Source organism: Nestor notabilis, unplaced genomic scaffold (assembly GCF_000696875.1).
Source record: "Nestor notabilis isolate BGI_N333 unplaced genomic scaffold, ASM69687v1 scaffold9692, whole genome shotgun sequence".
NCBI classification, from domain to species: domain Eukaryota; kingdom Metazoa; phylum Chordata; class Aves; order Psittaciformes; family Psittacidae; genus Nestor; species Nestor notabilis.
In genome coordinates, this window is record NW_009919658.1 from 87,177 (window position 1) to 112,771 (window position 25,595).

Consider the following 25,595-nt stretch of genomic DNA (forward strand, 5'->3'; position numbering starts at 1 on the left):
CGACTCTTTGTGAAGGGTACGTCTAAAAATTATCTGAGATAACCAGCTTCTTTTGAGGCTGATTCCTGCAGCTTCAAGAGTAAGATATTCAGTTGCTGTGACAAAACTTTTCCTCAGCTTTCTTTGTGCTGCCTTAATTGTTCTTTGCCTTGTTATTTTTTTCAATCATAATTTCTACTTTATGTGATGTATTATCATAACCATCTTATTCCACTCCATGTTCATGCTGGAGTTCTATGCGTCCATGGGAGCAGAATTGTTTCTCTGTAGCTTTTTGTGTAGCCCTTTTAACACTTAGATGATTTCCAAGAAAATGTGAGGGAGGAGAAAGTTATCTTTTAATATTGTGCTCTTAATATCTTCAGCTTGTCTTACCATTCCAGAAATAATTAAAATTATCTATTTCTTCATATTGCCTTTCCAGCTCTGAAATAACGGTTTGCTTTACCCCTCTTTGAAAGATAAGCCTGAACTTTTTGCATCTTCTAACCATTCTCCATCTCAAACAACTCTTTTCAACTTCTATTTTTTCAATCTGTGCTTTGCCCAAATTTTCTTGCAGTTCAGGTGGTCAGTATCTTTGTTTATCCATTATCCTTGCTGGTTGAGGTTGTGTCATTTTTGCTTCGTGGTAGCTAATGCCAACATTTCTTTTATTCCGTCTGAGACGATGCCATGATTTCCAAATATTAATTTCCAACTATTTCTCTGCTCATCGCGTTTTCCTCCACACCCATTTCTTCAAGCGTCTCTTTCTTCTTGAAGAGATAGCTGAGCACAGTGCATCATGCATTCTTATTTCCTAATCTCTCAGGCTATGTTGGGATCTTCCATTCTCCCAGTGCTCTCTTTGCAAGCTATTGCCTTAATTTTTAAGAAACATTCAAAAAATCATTTCTCCCACGTAGTTCTTACCCACTTCAAAGTTTCCTTGCTTCAATCTTCCATCTCTACTTTCTCCAAAACCCATCTCTTCTCCATCTGTCGATTTCCAGTTTATGAATTTAATATGAATTTTACCACTGCAGGGTTGTAAATCTCTATTTGTTTCCATCTTTGGACAGTTTTTTCCCCTGTCAGATATTTACTATAGAGAACTTATTGTCAAACACTTAGCTTTTTTATAAAGATATTAAAAAGGAGATTCTGTGTTTCCTGGGTGAAATGCAAACCACGTTTGTTGAAAGCATGCAGTATGGAGACAAAAACCTCAGTACTGTAAGAAAACCATTTGGTAGAGAACAGTTCACATAGCAGCCAGTAATTGCACTTGTATTTTTTCCAGTGTTTTATTGGTGTGAAAGTGTAAATTCTGTTTAGATTTTTTTTCACTGTTTATGGTGTGCTGGTCCTTATTTGATTATCAAATCATTCCAGCTTGAAGCTATATCTTTAAAAAAATCTCTAATTCTAAATTCAAATATTTTGCAGCTTCAAGTATTATGCAAACGGTTTTATGAAAAAAAATGCACCAATTTAAAGCTGCTCAATAAATATTTTCTGTAGTTTTGCACGTGGACTCAGCTGTTCACTCCATAGGTTCTTTTAGTAGCCTGTATACAAAACAAAACAAAAACCAGAAAACAAAAACCAACATAGAAAAGAAAAAGTCTGATGAACTTTAGATAGAAAATAGTAACTTAGAAATAAGTATTGGTATCCAGCCCTAAATTTACAGACACCACAATCTCCTTCTAAAAGTTTTCTATTAGCTTCAAAATAACAAGAACCAAATTTACTATCAGTAAATCACCTGGTTTACCTTGAAGTAATGAACAGTGTTCAAGAGTCCAACTACAGTCGAGTCTCTTAAAATAGGGTTTGCTGTGACACATTAATCAGAGACACATTCACCTCTGGCAAGATGAATTAAAGGAAATTACCCTCCACATTAGCACTGTAATATGACACGCACTCCTAGAAACATGAGAGTTGAGTAGCTATGTGACTACACAGCCATTGCCGCTGTGCTATCCAAGTTCTTGTCACCAACCTTGAATTTAACTGCTTAAATAGTTGTTGTAAACAGGAAGAATAGCAGCTTATATCAGTACAACGTATTTTCTGGAGACTACACTTGAAAATTTGTATTTTTATTCTTTTTTTTCCTCACCAAAGGGGACCCATAATACTATCAGCTATATCAGCACAGAAGCCTATAGGTCAGGCCTAAGCCTTGAACTCCTAGTATTTCTAACTATTTTAAATGGAATTTAAAAAATGCTGGTGTTCTCACTAAGTTTATAGAATGTTTATAAAGTGTCTCTAAACTTGGCCAATATACTTTTTACAGTATTTAAAATAAAAAATGTTCATCCAGATGTTGGCACCTATAACTGGGACTGGAGTAAAATAACTGGATGAAACTCCAAAGGCAATGGTTTGGTGACTTCCTTTAACATTACTCTTTGAAAGTTTTATCTGTCCTTTCCAGTCTCCGCAGAACAGAAAATTCAGTTCAGACTGAGGTTAAGGTGAATAGGGTACCACAAGGCTTCTCTTTCCTTCAAATGCATCTCTAGAAGCATATGCTTAATTTTTGAAAAAATGAAGAAAATTTCAAAAGGAATGCCCAAAATGCTGTTAAAAATATTGCCCAATTTTGAGGAATTTTCAACACCCATCTAGCAACCAAAAGAACCAAAACCACATGTAACAAATTATTAATACCCTTGGATTACCTCCCACCCATCTGCATCTACCAACATTTTATTGTATACATTTGCAACAACACTAGTAATGGAAGACCAGAGCCAGTTCCCAAGACTATCAACAGAAAGATGATAAATGAATATAGTGGGATCTGAATAAACCCCCAAAAGAGATCACGATAATATAGGTCTGATTTCTCAAAAGTACTTGTAAACTGGGCAGAAGAAAATACTGTTCCAAGCTTAATGTAAGGTGAACAGAATAGCTTTTTTGGATAACTATTGTTATCGTGCTTCTTATCATACAGTACTTGATCACAGTTTCGAAGGAATCCATTAACTACATTTCCTACTATAGATTCCATGAACATAATTACAAGAGATTCCAAATGAAAAAAACACTTTAAAAAATTGAAAAGGTAAAAATATTGTGTATTTTCAGTTCTAAACAAACAAAACAGAACAACAACAACAATAGAAACACTGCATAAATATTCAACAGGTTAAAACCATAGCTTAATCCTCTAGCAGTTAGGTTGTTGAGTTACGATCCTTACTGAAAGGCAGTGTGGAGCTTGCATTGTTCCAGGTAAGAGGGTAGTGTCTGAAGGGAGATACATGGAGGTTTCTTACCCTTGCTTCTTCATGATGCATGGGCACACGGAGGGTCAATCACATTGCAACCTTCACATTGCCTTATTAAAGGGAAATCAAGTTATTATAACCTAAGCTATGTCGTGTCTTCAAGGATCTTGAGGAAGTGAAATGAAACCATTTTGCGTGTGTGTTGATGCCTGTAGGGCATCTGAAAACCCAAACTCTCCATTTGGCATGACAGAAGGCAGGATCCTACAGCAATATCTGAATTTTTAGAAAACATATACCTGCTCTGTAGAACTGAAGATCACACCTGCAGTTAGGGCATTCAGTAACTTAGAACACAAAATCATTTCTCATTGAAAACCAGTGACTTTCTGCAGAAGTCTAGAAAGGTGACTGAAGGCATTCAAGTTGGATTTTATAGGCGACTATTTCTCTCTGTGCAAACACAACCAGTGTATCCTCCCCCACAGTATCAGGGTCTTATGAAGACAATTCTCAAAACATGACAAAATTTAAGAGTTGAACATTGAGTATAAAGAAATATAAAGAATACCAACCACACATCTTGGCTCAGTTGTGTCATCAAGGCCACAGAATGAATGCTAGTGAAAAAAACAAAAAAAGGAACAAAAACTATAACATAAGATCAAAAGAAAATGAGGAAAAAAGAAAAGAAAGAAAGATGTAAGATATGTAATATGAAATCCAGTGACATTACTTTACAGCAGTTAGTCCTATATCTATATTAATTGAGTTGATCTAAAAGAGAGATACAGTATACCAATCTTACTCTAAAAATCGGTAATGGGGTACAAAATTCAGTATTTGAAGGCAGATTTACAAATGGTAACATTTGTTGATAATGTAACTTCAGAATTAGGAGCTTTGGTTTTGTAACTCAGTTAAGCCAGTACTTGTAATTATACACCTTTCGTATGTTCACTAAGAGAACAATTAAATGAAACTTATATGACAGAGAATCAGTTATAAGAAAAGCATGATGTGTTCAAACAGCACTTGTTCCTCATGTTTCAAGTAGCAGAATAAAACTGAGATTTTACACTATTCTTTTGTAAAGCCTTCTAGAAGCAGAGCTGGCCGCTGAAGTATCTATAGGGTAAAAATAGTCATCCTTATTGTTCTGATTTCACTGAATTTTATATTAAACTTAAAAATAGAACCCATTCCTAAAGGAAAACAAAAAGCCATACTCGTGACACAGTAACTCTGAGTAGTGCATTGCCCTTAGCTATAACCAGCACTGAGGCTGACCTATAAATGCTGCCATTCCTTCAAAAGCATAAGACTTCTCTCCACAAGAAATTATTGTGCTCAGTGGCAGCAGCATGTAGGTGTCAGTCTGCACCTACTGACATATTAAACCTTCAGAAGAACAATGAAGAAGTGTATCATTCATTTATTCTCTGGCAACACAATCTTCCTTCAGGCAATCATATTCAGAATGGGATTTAATCCCAAGGAAAAAAAATATCAAATGTAATACAGATAGAAGGAAGGTCTCCACCTGTCCAGGAGCTGAAGGTTAATAGAAAATGATGAAGCTTTTTTGAAGCCTCCTGCTAATGTAACATTAAGGCAAAGAGAATGTTAATCATTTTAACTCATTACCAGCTTTCTGCTAAGCTTGTGATTAAGCTGTTTCTTTTCCAATACTTTTCTCTGTCCATTCAACTGATGAACCAGCACAGATAATGCTAACTTCCATTTTCAAAATTAGTAGTCTGTCTAATCCACTACTTACTCTATAAACTGTAATGGCAATGCATTAAAGGCTTACATTTTGGCAAACGCAATATCTAGAGATTTTGATATTTCAGAATAGGTGAATAAATACTAATATTTGCAACAATTAACATGTAGAGCTACCACCTATCCCTCAAGGTTTCTCTGCTGTGAGGAGTTAAGTGAAGCATCTTAGATATCATTGGCTGTTAGACACGAACAGCTTTGGGCATAGAAGTGGTTCAGGACAGAAGAGGCAAAGGCAGCAGAAGAGCCCTTTAAGGGGTGGATACTGGCTGCGTTTGTCTGCTAGTGGAAACAGGGATCACTGTCTTCCCAATGGATGCAGGCAGACTAGCTCCAGCTGGGGACTAGGAGCGGGGTGATGTAAAGTGTCAATTAACAACAGCAGCAGACAGCCCAGCTTCTCACAGCTCTTCTCCTGGCTCTTCCACAAACCCAGCTGAGTATCACAGCTCAAAAAATGCAGGACAATGTACAGCAGAGGAGAGACAGCTACTATGGTAGCAGAAGGGGCCAAGGAAGCTGCTGAGGGAACTGAAGTAGCTGCTAGAAGTGCAATATCCCCAGAGGGTGACACAGAGAAGACTGCTGCATCCTGAGAGCAGATGAAGGGACAGTGAGACTAGTGAAGGGCAAGGAAGAAACCTTCCCACATCCAGCAAGCTTTTCCCCAAATTGTCTCTCAGTTCTGCAAACCCCACTGACCTCTTCCAGCTCCCATTCAGAGTACTCCAAAAGCCTTCCATTTGCTCTTTTATACTATTCTGATTCCTACACACACATCCCCTCAAAAAAGAAAAGACTCCAGTAACTTCTGCATTTAGCCCAGCAGCAAGTTCATGTGAGATTAAGTACCTGTGTCTACCTGAGAAAATGAACCTGAGATGATGTGGCTCATGTTGGGATCTAGGCAATGGTTTAGAAAAAGCAACAACTAAAACACTTTGCTCGGACTTAGAGAAAGCCCCATTGTGAGCCCATGCCCAGCAGAACAGCCTAAACTCCACAGACCTGGGAATCATTTGAGCCCACAGTCCAGGAACTTCGTGCCATCTCTTGCTTGGGACCACAGTGATACAAATACGTTTGCTGTCTTAAGCCTCAATCAAAGCTTCTTCAAAAGAGGTGAAATTTAATAATATACCCTGGATACAGGGTATTAATTTGGAATTCCTTTCTATTTTAAAACAAGAAATATTTTTTGTTTGTAGTGTTCATTACATTGCACCTCATTAACTTTGTTTTAGTTTTCAGTACTTGCAAGTTTTGCAAAGCGATGTTATCAGAACAGGACAAGTGTTCAAAGCCAGATTGGACAGGGCCCTGAACAAACTGGTCTAGTGGGAAGTGTCCCTGCCCATGGCATGGGGTTTGGAACTAGGTGATCTTAAGGTCCTTTTTCAACCCTAACCATTCTATGATTCTTTCAAACAGGGACAAATCTTTGTGTTGTGTCTGATCTAAACCACAGCAAATCCTCTCTCTTCTAGTCTAGTGTCTTTTCAGACCCCTTGATACTTTTCTGTACTTGATAGAAAACCCAGGTAACAACTAATTTGAGCAGATTAGGGACAGAGCTTCATTTCATGCAGCAATGACTCTAACTCAAAATTTATCTTCTTTTAAAACAGATTTCATGGTATTAGGTTAAATGCTATTAATGTCAATGCAATAGAAAACAATAAACTAGTATGGAAAAGAAAATCCATTTGCATTGCCCAGGCATTTATTTACCTTTTCCTCAATTTCTTTGAGTTGCCTCTTCTGAAGTTCTATTTTATCTTCCAGTTCTCGAATTCGCTGGAACAGAAAAAGTAAAATAGGCATTATTATATCTAATTTGAAAAGTATATCAATCAAAAAGATAAGAAATAGATTAAAAATTAAGAGAGCAAATTACCATTATTGATGTAATGCTTCCTTTACAGTTACATTAAATAGGTCCATGGCAGGATTGCTCCATGGTTCCATGAAACCAAAGCATTTTAAACAAGCTGCACACTCAGAACATCATGTTTACTACCAGGAAGTCTACTCATCACCAGTCATTAACCATAATTTTAACATATACACACAGACAATACCAACTAGCCCCAAAATTCTTAGAAGTACATCACTACTTGCCCAGCAAATGCCAGAAGTTTTTTTACTTACCGAGACAGTCAGCAGATTCTACTTTTCTTTTTCATTCTCTATTTTCCTTCTTATAAAACATTACTATGCTTCTGGCATAGTTGCATTATACAATATGATTATGCTATATGATTTTCAGTTCATCACCAAGATATCATCCAGATGTTCAGTTACATTCTTTTACCAGGGCCACCTCCCACCAGAGTCAGAGAAAATGTCTTCTTCAGCACAGCTCTCTGTAATTTTAAGGATTTTTTCTGTTCAGTTCCACAGCTTCTCCAAAAACACGACTGTTGCTGGGTCCATGTATCCTATGTTATTTCTGTCCCTTGTTTCCTTTCTATGAATTATCTCTCAATTTTTTTTTCTTGGCTTCTCCATGAAGAAGAAGCATTTATTACACTTTTAGTATATTGTACTTGTTACAGATAAAATAGGTTCATAAATTAATTTTTATTTTAAATAGGCACAAACCTTGAATCTCCTACTAAGAGCCACTGGGAAACAAGGAGCAACTTCGTACTAACAGCTTTTTTTGGTATTAACTACCTGACCTCTGCTTGGTGGATAAGGTTATTAACAGTTCCCTTGAAACAAAAATCATCATCTACTCTAGTTTCTATGCATAGGTCAATAAAATTACAGTAACACCACTCCTGAATTATTTTATTGCTCCCAAATTGATTTGAACAATAGTATCTCTTTCAAAATAACACCCAGTCATTACTCATAAGCCTGTGCGATCAACTGATGTTGACAGTTGATTATCTGCTTTCAGTGTAAAGACCTCAAATAGTGGGCAATGCTGACGGTAGCCCAGGAAAGCTGCAGCAAGGCAGCAACTGATCCAATGACCATATTGTTTTTGAGAACCACAGAGTTTGGTGTGAAAATTGCAAATCTAAACTGAAGATACCCCAAAGATGTACATCCAACCCTGCAGTTCACTTGGTGCAGGGCATACTACCCCCCATACAAATACTGCAGACAAGTCACAAGCAATAGCTTTGTTATTTTTGCTGATGTTTTAAAACAAAAGATTTTGCTTAAATGACTGGTTTGAATATCATGCAGTCAGGAAAGGTCAATCAAAACCTCCACTGTATCATTCTGCGAGATTATTCTCCAGATAATACAAAAGCACAAAACAGATACCCTCATGTGATACCAGTGCACACAGCTTTGCTGACAGTAACAAATGCCCTGAGCACAGCTGTATTAATTTCACTTTTTCTCTATTACTTTTGAATTGATTCATACTCCACCTACTCCCTGCTCAAACCAAAGCTCTCTCTCAAACGATCATCTTCACATACTGTATGTACCAGAATATTACAGTCACAGTAAAAAGCCATGAGATGAGAAGCAGGGCAATGTAATCACCTCTGAGATCTCTGGTCCATCAGATTATATTCCTGTTTCTCTCCCACTCATTTCAGTTATGCTGATTCCTACTTACAACCACATCCTAGATCTGAGTGACAGACTACAATTGTCTGGGGGTCCTGCTATGCTCTGTGATGAAATCTGGCCATGGTGAGATAAGTGGAGAGAAGAATATTTTTAAACTCCATTTTCACCTTCAAGATTTACTGTGTGAAATATTTTTTTCAATACCTGCTGAGAACTCACCTCCAGAAAAAAGGGAAATAAAAAAGCCTCTAAACACCTGGTGGCTTTCTTACCTCAGGGTTTACAGCAAAAGTTCTTTTATAAAAGAACATCTTAATTAGGATAAGACAGCATTTTTTCTGGTTTGGGAATTATGTTAATTAAGTAAAATTTGAGATATTATTACTCCCTTATGAATTTTTAATCTTTTCACAAGATTACTGCTGTTCAGCTATTCTCTCCAGCTATTCAGAATAGCTCTAAAAAAAAAAAACCCAAAAGGCTGAGGCTTCTGTTTTCCAATTTCCACCCATAAACCACTATAATTGTTAAACTTCGTGGGATAAAAGACAGAGAACAGTTGTAAGATGAAGAAATATACGCTTTCCTAATAATCAGTGTAAATACAAATAAAACCTAGCAATTGAAAGGGAATACACATAGGGCTGAATTTCTTACCAGTGAAAAATCTACAGAAATTGCTCAAAACAACTAGATTTGTCAGTAAGACAGATACATACAAGGTGGGTATAGTCAGTAGGGGAGATATTTACATATATACATATGTATATGTAGACCTGTTCCAGACTTGCCACCTAAGGATAATATGGTGAAGACAGGTGACCAGTGTTTAAACAGCTAGTATTACCTTATATTAGTAGAAATCACAATGACAAAACACTTATGCTGCAAATAAGCAAGGCTTTGTAACCAGCTTTACTACAGACATTAAGAGTTCAAATCTAGACAGGTCAGAACTTGTTCTAAAACACAACAGCTGGAATTTTCCATCACGTATCAAAACTTGGAGTTGTTTACTTGCTTTCCTCTGGAATATTGTAGGGAGGATTATCCAGGAAGATGAAGTGGTCATAGCTATTCCCTTCAACACCCTCTCATTGTACAGGGTCAGCATTGGAAGGTTACCAGCCTAGCTCAGCATTTATATATCCTGAAAAATCTGGTTTAACTAATTTATTTTCATTTAACTACAGAGATTGCCTTAAAATACATATATTTTAATATCTATTTTTTGCATAAACATATATATATGCAATATATTGGCAGGGAAAAAAAGCAGATTTACATCTGTATGTGGTATTTAACAGGAGAAGAATTATTTTCCCCCATTGTACCTATATGCATTTACAGCATTGTGGTGAGGCACTGGATAGGCTCTATCCCTGGCAGTGTTAAGGCCAGGCTGGACAGAGCCTTGGGCGACATGATCTAGTGTGAGGCATCCCTGCCCACGGCAGGAGGTTGGAACTAGATGATCTTAAGGTCCTTTCCAACCCAACCATTCAATGATTCTATGATCAACTTGATCATACAAAGATAATTTCAAAAATGTAACTTGAAAAATACATATAAGCTACATGCAACAATCCTGGCGTTAACAAAAAAAGGATCTTCTAGAAATAGCAAGAAATGTTCCTCAGACAAAGGTTATAATAACCTACTGAGAAGGAAATTACAAAAGAATTACACATGCTAATTAAGACCAAAGGTGGGATTGCTTGAGATTCAGTGTAAGTATTTACATCTTTACCTGCTACTCCTTTTGTTTGCAAGAATTAGCAATCAAGAATCTGTGGACTCATTCTCAGGTTTTCAACACTTGATTAGAGGCTTCCAGTGAATTCCAATTTGTTTATGTTTGCAAAAGCATAACTGTGACAACAAATCATGCAGAACTATTTCATTGTTATCAAGGAATTCTACTGTCTTTTATGCTTTGGGGCATAAATTGACAATCAGTAAGTCAAGCTTTTCTTGCTATGTCATCTAACGCCATAACAGCTGTGCTGTAAAAGGTTCAGCTCTACCTTGACATGGCTTACAGGAACCTTGCAGGGTAAATTAAGCACATTATTAATGGCACAAAAACTGTGTGAGGTATGAGGAAGCAACAAAATCTACCATATCTTACTCTCAAAACACTGAGAAGTCTCAGTTGAGATGAAAGCTACAAATGCTGCTCCTTTGCTTATTTTGTTTTTAAAAAGGGGGGGGGGGGTAGAAGATATGGATAGATAACCTAAAACCAGCACAGTGTTTATGTTTCCTTTAAACCCTTTAGCATTGGTTACAGGCAGAGCAAGGATTAGGGACAAAATGGAGCGGTGTTCTGCTGCATTCTAGCATGTCTTGTGTTCCTATGGTTGATAGCTGCCCTCCAGTCACATGGTTGCACCTTTTCAGGACTGACAGGATACATGAGAATAACACTGTGTTGTCAAATCATGAGGCCACACAAAGGAATTACTGTAGGCAAACAAAGAGCCACAGTGAAGCAAAAATAGTGCAGTGAGGCTGGAATCATGAAAGAGAGGAGCAAAACATTACGGACATGGATTCTTAACACTGTCCACCTCGCCTGCATTCCAAACCAACCTGCCAAAACCATGAGTACTAATTTGTTACCTATTTTATTACAATAGCAAATAAAACCTCATGAAACTTCTACATGATAGATGGGTAGATTTGTGAATACTCCCTGTTACTACCTTCACCTGCACGGAGCTCTCCAGTGTTTGGGAAACAGGGTTGGACAAGCATCCATTTCAGTATGACAGGCAACTTCTTGATAAATCATCCTTCCACTAGCAAAGGATTTGCTGCCACTTCTGAGTAAGTGCTTACAAACAATCAGAAAGCAGCAGGGGCCAGGAGGGCCGTACTGCTGTATTGAGTTGACAGCAGATGGCTCTGCCGGCCAAGCTACGGCTGGCACAGCAGCTTCAGCTCTGTCAGGAGTGAGGCTCAGCTCTGAAATACATTTGCATTTCCAGAGAGCTACAGAACAAAGATGCTAAAGATGTACACCATATGCCTTATTTATCACCTAACTTTGATTTGAACAGACTTTTAAGTTCGATTATACAATTTTTCTTACTAGCAGTTACATATACATTATATATACTAAGGCAGGTGGTACAACTATAACCCTGATGGACAGCCTAAAATGCTAACAATTAGATAAGAGACAGAACACACAGAAAGTTCAGGCAGCTAAAGTACACATTTCCCTTGGAAGTCTATAGTGTGAAGACAGGTATATGACTGAAAGTCTGCTGAAGAACCCATAACATGGCACTACGTGTGACATTTACCTAACAGAGCTGTAAAAGGGAAGTTTAACATCAGTCATTTCCAGTTGTATAAATTATCTGTTCACTGACTGCAGTTATCATATACCACCCCTCCTGTTCAACCTCCAGTGCTTAGAGGGCTGTCACATTGTCCAAACGCAGGGAGTGAAACATTTTTCTCAGCAGAAGATACCTAATGTGCAGAAGATTCCTCTCTGTTTCCTTTCACCTCATGATTGGAAGTTAATCTTTCTGGGAGACAATGCAATTACTCACTTAAACAATTACTTCTTTTTGGTAAACTTGGATGGCAAATGCCTTTAGTGTTTATCTTCCAGCACTGGTAGGGAAATAAAGACGATTCTTCCTTTCTTTAGTAGCAGAGGGCTGAAACACCAAGGTGAGACTACACATTAGTCCCAGCAGTTCTGATCTGCCTCCACAAGGGGAGTCTCTACTTCGCATGAAGCGCTGCCTTGCATTATGCTGCCTTAGCTGGCCTATACAGGACCAATTCAGGTGTCTCTGCACCTACAGCTCAGTTTTCCTGACAGATGAATAATTTCACTAATGATTTTTGTTTTCCAAATACATCCAAACTCAGCAAAATGCTAGATAACCCTAGATGTAAAATCATTATTGTTACGACTCCCTTGACCAAGGGTGCAAGAGAAGGGGATAATGCAGCTTTAAAATTTGAATTAAAGGCAATAAGTTCCTTGCAGACCATTCAAACCAGAGGTCAGGTCCAATAGAATGGTATTAATGCATTGACAGTGGAGAACTAGCCAGGCACTGATTTCAAAAGGGAAATGTCTGTGATTTTTAGCATGGTTTGGCTCTTGTGGCTACACTGCAATCTCAGGGTTGCAAGCCACATCTCTCTGATGTCTGGGGAATCAAGGCTTAGGTGAAATGCAAGCAGCATGACAATGGATGTTTGCCTGGAACTATTACTCTGCTTTCACTAACAGAGAAATTCTAGTCACACAGGCTTAGAAAACGCAGTTTGCATTACAGAGCAAAGAAATACAAATAATGAACCTGATAGTAGAAACAATAGCTCTATACTTCCATTGCTTAACATTATTGAATGTCTAACCAAAGCAAAAATATTGCTCTATTTAAAAAAAAGTTAATTGCATTTCCACACAGTCCACATGAATTACATGTGCCCGACTTGTGCTATAATAGCAATCCATCTACATTAAATATCATTTCCATCAATATAGTGCCATTGTAGAGGAGTGCTGAAATAAATGGAAATCCTTCTGCTGAGCTCATTGAGCCCTGGACTGCAGTCTCAGAGCTATAAGTTTTCTGCCGGAGGCAATAGATCAACCCGGTAATGATTTGTCACCATTTTGAGAGTTTGTTATGTGAGGAATTTCAGCATTATAAAGAAAAAAGATTGCTCTAAGATGTAACAAAGTGCTCTAGTACTCTAAGAAGCTAGGTCCAAATTTCTTCCACCAAGCAACCAAAATGTACATACTTACTCATTTGTTTTAGTTTTTCTTTCATGATACCTCAAACCCTGATATCTCCCTACAATCACATGTTCCCCTTACACACATTCTGGGGTTTTGACCCAACCTCCCAGCTACCTTTTTAGTAGCAAACACAGATTCTGGGAATTTCAGTGTTTTCTGGATAGTGATGCAGGCTAGACAAAGTGGACTTCATCCAAGCCTTCCTCTCCAATTCTCCTCATATGTCTCTCATTCTTCTTCTACATCTTCAATTCACTCATAGCAATAGCCAGTTATTCACAGTACTGAGACAAGATCTTGGATTGCTTCGAATCCCCAAGGAGATTTGCCAAATGGGGAAAATGCTACCAGGAAAGGGACTTCTGTGACACATTTCATCTTCCAGACAACAGTGACCACATTATCCTCCATGTAGGTGTCAAGCTGCAGAACTGATGTTCTTGTTTCCTAGATAAGTGTGTAAAAGCCCATCTTAACAAACATACTGTTTTACTGACAGCAACATCAAAAACATCCATTTATCTGGCTGCAAAATATGTTCCTTGCCATGCTACTATAGTTGTGAAAACACAAGGATGTGCTAATCAGGAGGTTTAGAAATCACCTTAATAGTTCCTGTGACACTCCCTTATTGGATTTACATTCATCAGCAAATCCAAGAAAACAATTTGGTAATTTTAGCACAAAGCAGACAAAGAAGGATTTGCTAAGCTGCTTAGAGCCTCAGCTCTGAAATGTTGGAATGATTCAGGTTGATGTACACTCACAGGATAGGCACCATGGATGGACTATATCAGATATGACCTGTATTTTCAATCTGCAGGTAAGATCTTTAATAATGTGAACAGCATAACTATGTTACCTGTATAAATTTAAACAAAGATGAATATAAACTGACTTGCCTTTAGCTATTATTCAAATCATTCACCTGATGGATAAAATCCCTTAGTCAAAATATACTATTTTCTTGATCTATTTTTTTTTTAATCTAATGCATTTTAACAGCTGTTTAAAACCTCAACTGTGTTTACAATACAACTTGCATAGGTAACTGCCACATACATTTACTCACACTGTTGGATCTGCTACTGTAGGGGGTGTGGATTCAGGAATCTAAATGTTCCCTTTAGTCCCATATTCCTAGAATGTGATTTTGCATAATGGTCATAAAGAAACAAGCAAGCACACTGTAACAGCATTAGCTTAAGCTATTTCTATTTTTTTTTGCCATCTTCTACTTCATGAATGAAAACTTAATATAAATTTCAGCCAGTCAAATATGATAATAATAAACCATTTTGCATCTATTGTACCTTACCAAGTCTTTCTTTACATAGCAGGTAAAAATTTCATTCCTTTCTGTGTTCATGGTCTCAACCATGATAATCCAGTTAATAGTTACTGAGCTAGGAGAACTGTTCTTGTTAATCTTTATCATGCATTTGTAGTTTGTTTATTTGCCTTCCCTGGGAGAACGTGATTAATTAAAACAGTGAATTTTATAAATGCATTTAGCTTAAAATAACTAGTGTTAATATTTACTAGTAACTTTGATTTCTTTTTACCACTACAAGTCTTTTAATTTATGCTATAGTAAAACTACATCATACATTGATGTCTAACAGAAGAATGTCAACAGTCTTATTGTTTTTCATTGGGGAAAAACAATAATTAAAGCCCATTAGATGTATTTACGAAGAATTCTCAGTCTGTGTAAACTCAGAAGACAAAACACATTCAGCATTTTAAAATTGACTCCTTGACAGCCTAGGCTCATAACCAGGAAAAAATGAAAAAGCATCATGTCCATTTATTCAGCATTAAATTTAGATTATTTTACATTCTGATATTTAAATAGCAAATTTCCATATAAATACTTATGACATATGTATGAACTGTGCATATGAAGACACATTTAATCTTCACTTCTGTAACAAACTTCACAACACTCTCTTTTTTAGATTTGCCTTTCCTCAGCTTCTACTGGCCTTTCCTAAGAATCGTAGAGTATTCAGGATTTCAGATGTAAGCATTTCAGCATTCAAACTTCAGATAAGTGTTTCCTTGATTCTAATATTACCTTAAGGAACACAGCTGCTCTTGAGTACAACCTCAATCATCATACCTTGTTTAGGACAAAGGGAGCAGACCTTTCAGATATTTTGTAGGTATTATGATACCCGTCCTGCTATAATCACTTATTCAGACAAGTAGCATCACTAAGGCAGTTAGCAAAGCAGGCATGGTTTGTTCTGAAGCCTAAATATACAGAAAGCATACATAAGGAAACACTGTAAGATGAATATATGGAAATGACTAAAATTAAGTCGCATCTGCTATGCATGTCATCTGTGGCCAGTTACAGAAGTGTATCGTGATATTGCCACTGTAGCAGCAACGATGTCTTGAAAGACTCAATATTCACTCCTGCATGGTAAATCAATACTCCAGGTCAACGATGACTAACCTAGTTATGATGTGTTTGGCGTATATAGATGACAGGCAACTATGATATCATATGCCTTTAAGAGCAATTCATGAATATAGAAAAAACACATTTCAACAATAATCTATTATATGTTGAACAGCAAAGCATGGAACAATTCTCAACTCCAAACATTAATAATTGAAAAAATAAAATCACTGGTTGCCCTATGTATTCTTTTTCATATATAGTTGCATGCAAACATCTGGAAATGAACTTTGCTAGCACTTCAACACTTCAGATTTAAAATAAAAACATTAAAAGAGATCATATCTATATACATTTGGATGTAAAATGATCCAAGACTTTCCCCAATTATTATTGTGTAAGTAACCTTAGCAATAATACTTCTACCTGCTTTCTAAACTGTGTGACAAATCTGCGAGGTTTTGACCAAGCCAGCCTTTCTGACACAAGGTAACATGCCAGTGGAGGTGGTGTCTTTTTTGTTCTCTCTGACACAAGGCAGTGTGACAAATTTAAGACAACACCTCCTCATGCCTGTCAATGTGGTACACTGAACGCAGCACCCTCCCTCTCCTTTCCTCAAGAGCCATCCCAGTCAAATATTAAACCTTAATAATTCTCCTTGGATGAAAAATAGATGGTCTATCAACCATAACAGATTACCCAGTAAAGGGGAGCAGAACAACTGCTGGATTTATCCAAGCTTTACCTGAACATCTGTGGTATATCAAATGGCAAACCTCTGGTTCCCACTTCACACTGGCAATTACTGTATTAATGAATTAATTTCTTTCAATAAGGTTTTCAGGGAAGAAAAAAACCAACCAAACAAAAACCGGTAACAAAAACCCAACATGCAAATATGCATCTAAATGGCTGAGCCAATATGATCTTACAGATATAGTGACATTCAACCCTACAGATTAGGGTTGAACAAACCCAAAAGTAGTTAAACAAACTAATCTCCCAGTGTGAAAAAGATGTCCTACCTGTAAGACAACAGGGAGAACTCATGGAGGTATGTATGTCATCTCCTATAGCCTTGTTTGACCTTTAAGCAGTAAGAACTTGGCTTTTCAGGTCAGAAAAAAGGAATGAAGAAGCTTAGTGAAGGAAACTAGTTTGGTGTTTCTTGATTTTGGGCTATATTTATATTTTGACATTTCAGGATGAAAAAAAGACATCACTGCTTCTGAATTTTCCTTGGTGTCCACGAAAAAATGTGCCTGAGGCATTGCATTTCAAGTGAATCCTTCTCCACGGCAGTGACATAAAGAGGTCAGTTTTAAGTTATACCTGTTCTGTCCTAAAGGATTGTCCTATGTTGCCTTCTAGTAAAACGTGCCGGTAAAGTGGCAATTTCTGCTTTTATTACCAATGAATAGTCCACGCTGGACATAGAAGTGCTATAGTTTAAAGAAAATATAGTTAAAATATTTACAGCTATATTCCAACTCTTCAGAGTTGGAGTTTGGTTGCCTTCAGCAACCGAATATATTTTTGGTTGCTTTCAGCAACCATAGATGTAGTATATTGAGGTCTAGAACTGAAGTGATAGTTTGGTTTATTCTGTAAAACAGCTTCACCCAGGAATATCCTAACTCATTAGAATAAAACACCCCCAGCTTAATACAGTACCATAGTGCAACTCAGAGGAAAACAGAAGTTTCACAATTTTTGATGACACAGTGAAATAAATGATCTTTTCTATTTCCTTTTTCTTACAAGTTTAGGCAAGTTAATACTGCTCTGGATAATTATTGGATTACTTCAATAAAATCTGTCTCTCACATCCTTTCTGACTGGCAGCAGCCATTTTTGGAAATGAGTGTGTGTCAATATGCTGTCCTTCAAGGATTTTCCAGCTTCTCTTTCTATTTAAAATAACTTCAATTGAAATCAGAATAAAGTCTACTTCTATTATAAATTTTCTTCACATCTGAATGCTGACAACAGTGCAATTTGAATTAATCTATCCTAATTTAGACCCTGGTTCTGATGACTTTCCACAGTTTCTTAATGCAGAAGCAGCTACAGTCAAATCAACAGGAATATATTTAATATATTAGATCCTATTAGGTTTATATAAAGTATAATTTGACCTTTAAATATTTACTGGTTTTAGCAGATAACACTATCACAATACATTTTTAGGGCAATCTAACCAGGATACTGTGTGGATTTTTTTGTGTTGTTTTTTTGCGGGGGCCATTGGTCTTTTTTGTTCTGGGCTTGGGTTTTGATTTGTTTGGTTTTTTTGGGGTGTGTGTGTTAGCGCGTTATATATACATACAATATAAATAAAATTACCCTCCTTAACAGTACCTGCTAGTAATGATCTTCATATTTTCTAAAATTCACAAAAGTCATGCTACAGCACTGACTAAAGCATGAATGTTACTTTTAAATGAGGTCCCACTAAAAATAAATCAGACATCGGTTTACAAAGGCTTATAATAACAGTGTGTAGCACAGCGAGACATTTTTGATGGCAATTTATGCAAGAATGGCAGTTGAACTGCACATACCCTATGGCTAGAAGCAAATATCACAAGCTGCTCATGACAGATTTTTAATTAACATATTTTGCCTCCTCTAATAGAGAGGATGGTGTAAAGCAAAGCACCTTCTCCAACTTAAAGGGAGTACTGTCAGTAAGCTTCAGCTGAGGATCTGTGCCCCAGACCTGCATGTTGCATTCTGGGTTTAATAACAGTGTGTGTGTCTTAGCAAGCAGGCCTAATCACACAGTCTGTCTAATTTGGCTCCACAGAGGCCTGGTTTCCTTAATACACAATGGGTATACATTGGTAGTTCCATTTTTAGGTCCCGTTATATTAGTTTAATGAACAATAATAATGTGGGTCTATACATTGCCAAGATGAACAGACCTATCAATGTAAAACAGTGCCTAACATCCTGAAGTATATTTATTTCACTGGAACAAAGTCAATACCCAGTGGTTAAGAACTAAGGTTTTATATCCAGACAAAGAAGCACACATAAAGCAGCACAGACTCACATTTGAACAACAATTTGCCCACTCTTATGCACATCCCTGTCCCTTTCAGATAGTACATTCCACCAGCTTTGGAAAAACAGCATCTCCCAAACTAAATCCTCAAAATCCCTGCATGAAGCAGTTCACCGACAATGAAACCCTGCAGATCTACCTGTAGTAGAAAACTCCTTCTCCATAATCAGATCTTGGACCCACATTCTATATGTCTGACACATAAACTCTGACTCAGAGAAAGATGTAACCAGACTGCCTGGATAAGCAGAGTTGTTCTTTTGGAGCCCTTATATCAGGCAGACCAGAAAGTAATGGAAGCAAACAAACAGACCTTTTGGAAGTGACCAAAGAGTGATCAAACTTTCAGAATTTCAGAGAATTTGGAGTCTTTAATATATGGTTTCTGCTTCACAGGAATTTTAAGAGTGTTTGCAACAAGGACATTCTCTATTAAGTCTTGCAGGTCCACCACGTTGTCATATCATTCTCTGTAACCTCCACTAAAGCAGAGTAGGAAGAGTGGTGCTAATCCTAAAAGCAATGCAGATTGTACAGATACAACCAGGTCTAGATTACAGTTTTGCCAGAATAAAGTGTAATGGGTGTTTGCTAATGTTACAATGCCAGCAAAACCTCTGGTGGCCATTAATGTACAAGGAAAAGAGGAAATTAATTTAATATAGCGTATATGGATACTTAGAGCAGCTTGATCCATAATTTAGGTTTCTGCCAACACAAGTATGGTTTCGTTTGTGTAGCATTCAGTTTCTGCCATCAACCCGTGTGGATGAACCAAATCCTATGAGAATTAGCCCTGTGACACTACTGATCCATGCTAGGGTTTTCTGTTTGCTTGTTTTTAAGCTGTAGACATTTGCCTACAACTATTAGGTTATCAGTGTTGACCACTGGTCCCATAAGAACCCATGAATACAGCCTTCAAGAAATAACAACTATGAAGAAACTGAGCAAAGGATTTCAAATGCAGTCTCCCACATCCCAGGAAAATTAACTAGCATTTTTGCCTTTGGATTTTTTTGTTTTGTCTACTACAGGGGGTTAAAAATAGATGACTAAAATGCTTAGCTCCTTATTAAACCATAGAATTCCGTTTAATGTGTCCTGCAGGGCTGTAACATTGGCATGTCTAATGAGACAGGCACAATATGAAACTTTAATGACATGTTATATAATGGATTTGGAGACAGGTACATAAACATCCAAGGCTAATGAGGCTATGTTTATAGCAGCAGTTTTGTTTAGAGCAGGAGTGAAGTTTTCTTCCACACTCATCACATTTAACTTTATGATGTGGAAGAATCTGTGAATATATGAACTGGACTCAAACTGAAGATGTTCTCCAGATGTGCACCTAAAGTGCTCCAACTGATAGTGAGCAGTCCACGGGATCAAATAGTCCAGATTACACTCCTGATATGCACATACTATGGATTTGGGTCCTCAGAAACAACTTTTTCACTCTACAAATCTACACCTAGTTTTCCTTCCTATGTGCCAATATTATATTAAGAGCAGCCCTGCGGAGAAGGACTTGGGGGTGGTGGTTAATGAGAAACTCGACATGAGCAGGCAGTGTGCACTTGCAGCCCAGAAACCAACCATATCCTGGGCTGTATCAAAAGAAGCGTGACCAGCAGGTCAAAGGAGGTGATCCTGCCCCTCTACTCTGCTCTCGTGAGACCTCACTTGGAGTATTGTGTCCAGTTCTGGTGTCCTCAACATAAAAAGCACATGGAGCTGTTGGAGCAAGTCCAGAGGCCACGAGGATGATAAGAGGACTGGAGCACCTCCCATATGAAGACAGGCTGAGAAAGTTGGGGCTGTTCAGCCTGGAAAAGAGAAGGCTGCGTGGAGACCTCATAGCAGCCTTCCAGTATCTGAAGGGGGCCTACAAGGATGCTGGGGAGGGACTCTTCATTAGGGACTCTAGTGGTAGGACAAGGGGTAATGGCTTTAAACTTAAACAGGGGAACTTTAGGTTAGATATAAGGAAGAAGTTCTTCACAGTGAGGGTGGTGAGGCACTGGAATAGGTTGCCCAAGGAAGCTATGAATGCTCCAACCCTGGCGGCGTTTAAGGCCAGGCTGGGCAGAGCCTTGGGTGACCTAGTTTAGTGTGTGGTGTCCCTGCTCATGGCAGGGGGATTGGAACTAGATGATCTTAAGATCCTTTCCAACCTTAACTATTCTATGATTCTATTCTATGAGTCTAACTTAGAGCCTCGGCCCAGGTGTCCCCCAAAAATACTCTCCAACAAGGGTCACAGAAGGTCCTAGCCAGTAATGGTCCTTCAAACAATGTCAAACTACATGTGTGGAGGAAGCAAAGGACCCAAGTATATCTAGTCTGATGTAAAAAACTGAAAATGTATATCCTTTAGGTGTACAGGCACGAGTCAAAACACATCATCATCCATACCCTTTAAATGTCATTGATAAATATTTACACAACTGAAAGTTCTGAATAAAACACGAACAGTCTGGCTAGTAAATTGGACTGCCTAAGAGACTAGCAACAAAAACCCATTCTCACTAATTTTCAGCTACACTAATAACGTTAAGCTAATAACTTCTGGCTCCATCCTTATTTAACAAATTGCATATATTTACTCTACTCTCTCCCTCTAATATTTTTAGTGACAGCTGGTGCCTACCTTCTCCAGCTTTCTCTTCACCATTGTTGATCCAAGACCCATTAAAAAATTCATCTCCTGATCTCAATGTTACGTGTTCCAAACTAAGGGAACATAGTGAAGGAGTAAGAGAAAGGAGACTTCTATGAAGTCAGAGGTCAACTCTAATACTGGCACCATAAGCAGATAAAAAAGCTGGAGAGAGACTTTTTACAAGGGTGTGTGGTGACAGCACTTTAAACTAAAAGAGGCTTTAAACTGAAAGAGAGTAGATTTAGGTTATACATAAGGAAGAAATTCTTTACTGTGAGGGTGGTGAGACAGTGGCACAGGCTGTGGCCCATCCCTGGCAGTGTTCAAGGCCAGGTTGGACGCGGCTTTATCAACATGGTCTAGTGGAAGGTGTTCCTGCCTGTAGCATGGCACTGAAGATCATCTAGGAGTGGCACAACCCACTCACAGATGATCTTTAAGGTCCCTTACAATTGAAGCCATTCTATGATCCTATGATTCTTATCACTGCAGGAAGGCAAGAGATGATCATACAGTGCCTGGTCAGTACATTATATCAGTTGTGGTCTATATTCATCTAAAAGGCCAAACTGAACAGAGAGAGGCTTGAACTAAACTAATGCAATTCTTGCCCTACAACCAGTATCTGAAATAACAACATCCTGAACATACCTGCATAGCACAGTTTGGCATTCACAGTGCATGATTCCAGATTTGCACAGAAAGTAACCAGAGCAACTGCAGAGCAGTCCTTGATATCTAAGACACCCTGCTGTAACTTGTAGAGGTTACTGTAAAGAGGAACCAAAATCCTTAAGAACAATCATTCTGGCTGAAACAATTAACACCCTGAGAAATGCAACTCTCTTCTTGCCATGAATATTGCACAGAAAACTAGCAATCCTACCAACAGTAAATAATTGCCACTCTTCCATAAGCCAGGACCTTGCCTTAATTGAGGTTGTCAATATTTGTCCTTAAGAAAGTGATTTAGACATACAAGGCTTTTCCGAACTAATTTGAAGGCATGAAGGCTTGTGCATGGCCTTTTAAAAGACTTCCTGGGGCTTTTTTGGGAGGGTGTTAGTCTTTTTTCTTATTTAAAAGATTTCACAACTAGTTAAAAGAAATAAAGGGGGGCGGGAGGGATAAAAAACCTAGAGTCCTGTAACTGCTACTTCTGCCTTTCCTCTTTTCATACTCTTCCACACTCTTACAATGTTCCCTTTGTATTTTTCTAATTTAGGCCTTAAACTTGCATCAAGCTCCCCTTGGAGTCCTGTGGAAGACTGTGTGGTTGTACACACATGAAACAGATGGTGCAACAGGACCTTGTAGTGAGACAGTGACTCATTTTGTGTTCCATGCCCAGCGCTACCGGGTCCTCATCTCCTTGACACAGGAGCAATACAAATAGACTAAGCGTAACTCAACAAGGTGAGGGTGAAGCAATGCTGCTGTATGAGCAGTGGGGCAACTACAGAGGTAACACCAACAAAGGGGAGGAGAGAGAACCAGGATTACCTGCTGTGCCTGCTGCAGCAGCTCCATTCGCTCGTGCAAGATCTGGCTGTCAAACTCACGGCTCTGCCTCAGGATCTGCCGCCGCACCTTCTCCACTGCAGCTCGCAAATCCTCCCTCTGGGCTTCGGTCAGCGACTCGCTTGCCCACCTTCCTGGATCCTGCTGCAGGGCATTATACAGCGTGGCTTCCAGCTCCTGGATTTTCTAATGCAACCCAAATCACATACAGACAGGCTGCCATTTGAATCCAGCAAGCAAACGACCCACCAACAGCTAGAGAGGAAGGCTAGCAAGTGAAGCCTTAGGCAGGAGGGAATGACAGACACAGACAGGTAGACAGAAAGCAGCAGTCGTGAGCAGTGAGGAGCATTCCACACAGAGTGCATGTAGCCTCCCAGCACTGATTTACACCCAGGTGATGCTTCCCGTTCTAGTAAATGATTGATTTCTCCTATTTAAGAAAGATTGAGATGACAGGTCTGCATTGAATACCTGATAAAACCCCAACTACTGGTGCAGAACATTACAAAATTAATGCAAACTAACAGATTTCCTTCAACTGCAACTGAATTGTTATGATACCCTGTAAAATAAAAAGCCCTCAGGGAGAACTGTGAAAACCAGAAATCTTACTGTTTCCCTCTGTCTGGCGCTACTGTCCTGCCATCCGTTGCTCAAAGTCTACGTGACTGGCTTAGTTCCAAGTTGCCATAAGCAATGAAGAGAGGAACACTAATCCCTCATCAGTCTCTTGCCATTTGTCAGATTGCTAACCAGATTCTGATGCACTGACCAAAACCACAGCACTTGCAAAGCAGAGAGCACAGGAGAACTTCACATTCGCATGAAGAACTGTATTCCCAAGAGTAAAGGAAGAAAGGTATCATGGCAGTGCTTCCTGATTATTTGGGTTAGTATGATCCTACTGAAAAAACAGCATCCAGATTGACAGTGCATGGATCAAGAGCATCTGACATCATCCCTTTAGCCCTCATAACACCTTTGTGAGGTAGGTAATTCTATCCATATTAGTGATGCATAAACAGCTGCACAGAGAGGTTAAATGGCTTGCCCAAGGTCACAGTGCTAGAAATAGAGCCTGCTTGCTTTTATTTCTGTTACCTGCTCTGAGCACTAGACCTTGCTTCTTTTTTTGAAAACATTTTCCTCATAAGAAATATTTACAATGTATAATAATTCTTCAGGCCATTATATTTTCATTTCCTAAAGTTCCACTATGAACAAAGTTGGGTGTGCAGTTTCATCAGTTCTTAGATAATGTCTAACTGTTGCTTAGCCTGAGAGAAGGCAGAGTTGCAGCTTCCCTTTTGAAAACTAGGAAGTGTAAGGTTGAATAGGACCACACAGGAAGGAACTGTATAGGAACAACAGGCTTTCCTAACTTAGGATAGGATGTTAGCAGCACTAATATTTACAAATGATTAGAGAAAAGCAATATTGGAAAAGTTCTAACATAATTTCTGGTGTGTTTTATCAGTCATGGTCTTGTGGACACATAAACCAGCACTTCCCATTCCAGATGTACTAACAATATGTTCACATATTTTAGAATAAAAAATGCATTGCAAAAACATTATACTTTTAAATACTATAATCCATTTCCTAAGTCTCCATGTAAGTAATATTTGATTTCCTAGTCTGGCAGAAAAACAAATAAATTAAAAAAGAACCCTATTTATAATTAAAAAAGAAAACCTGTATTTTATCAAATCTTTTCAAACACAAACATGTAATGACTGTTCTTTTCCTACCATGTATGCCTGGTCCAGAGCTTGTTTCCTGTAGTCGAGTTCTTCCTCTAAATAACCCTTCTGTTTACTGAACAGGTCCTGAGCAATAATAAAAACAACGGAGTGTTTGTTCTTTATCCTAATTTGTGAAGAACCATAAATACCATCATTTTTATGTGATCTTGCCACTTGAAAGCAAAAAAAACCCACTCTATAGCCAATGATCACATTCATCGTAAGGATATTTAGAATATCAAATTTATAACATTAGCACTTAAAATACATGTATGATATTAGTGAGTTGTACCTAGATAGCATTGACCTCTACAGTGTACAAGCTTGCCTTGACCTGACAGAAGTGCACACAACAGCTGAAAGGTGAATGGGAATGTGCATGCATGTGTTCAATAGCCGTAACTTGCACGGGGCAGGCCATGGGAAGGAAGAGAGAAATACAGGTGAGGACATTTCATGGCTTTTCTGACAATGTCCAGTGTGTACCCTCAAGGAAATCATGGGGCGAACCCTAATCTGTGTTGTCTAGCCTCTTCTAGGGAGGAAAACAGAACATGCAGGGCCACAGCTGGGTTCTGCAGCTGCACTCCCTGGTGCAGTACTGAAACAGCTGTAGAAAAAACCCAGTTCTCAACTTGTAAAGGCAGGAAGCCAATTTGAAACAGGTAAAGTGAGGCCCAGACAGGTTAAGTGACTAGCTGAAGAGCTGAAGAAGTTTTCCAGGTACCTAGGATTTACAGGGATTTTTTGCTTTTGTTTTTAAAAGTAAAACCCGCCAACTTTCACGGATTTTATACATATATATATATTTATATAAAA

At 38.3% G+C, this 25,595-nt stretch overlaps 1 protein-coding gene across 1 annotated transcript; it reads right to left on the reverse strand.

Moving 5' to 3' along the window:
• Nucleotides 1-1,114: 1,114 nt before the first annotated feature.
• Nucleotides 1,115-24,856, reverse strand: LOC104402442 (janus kinase and microtubule-interacting protein 3-like). The gene is made up of 5 exons (XM_010010322.1): nt 24,783-24,856; nt 23,011-23,214; nt 6,756-6,821; nt 3,812-3,887; nt 1,115-1,553 (listed from the first exon to the last, which is right to left on the reverse strand). Exons 1-4 carry the CDS (start codon nt 24,783-24,785, stop codon nt 3,837-3,839), a joined length of 324 nt encoding a protein of 107 aa, XP_010008624.1. The 5' UTR covers nt 24,786-24,856; the 3' UTR covers nt 1,115-1,553; nt 3,812-3,836.
• Between the last annotated feature and the right edge of the window lie 739 nt (nt 24,857-25,595).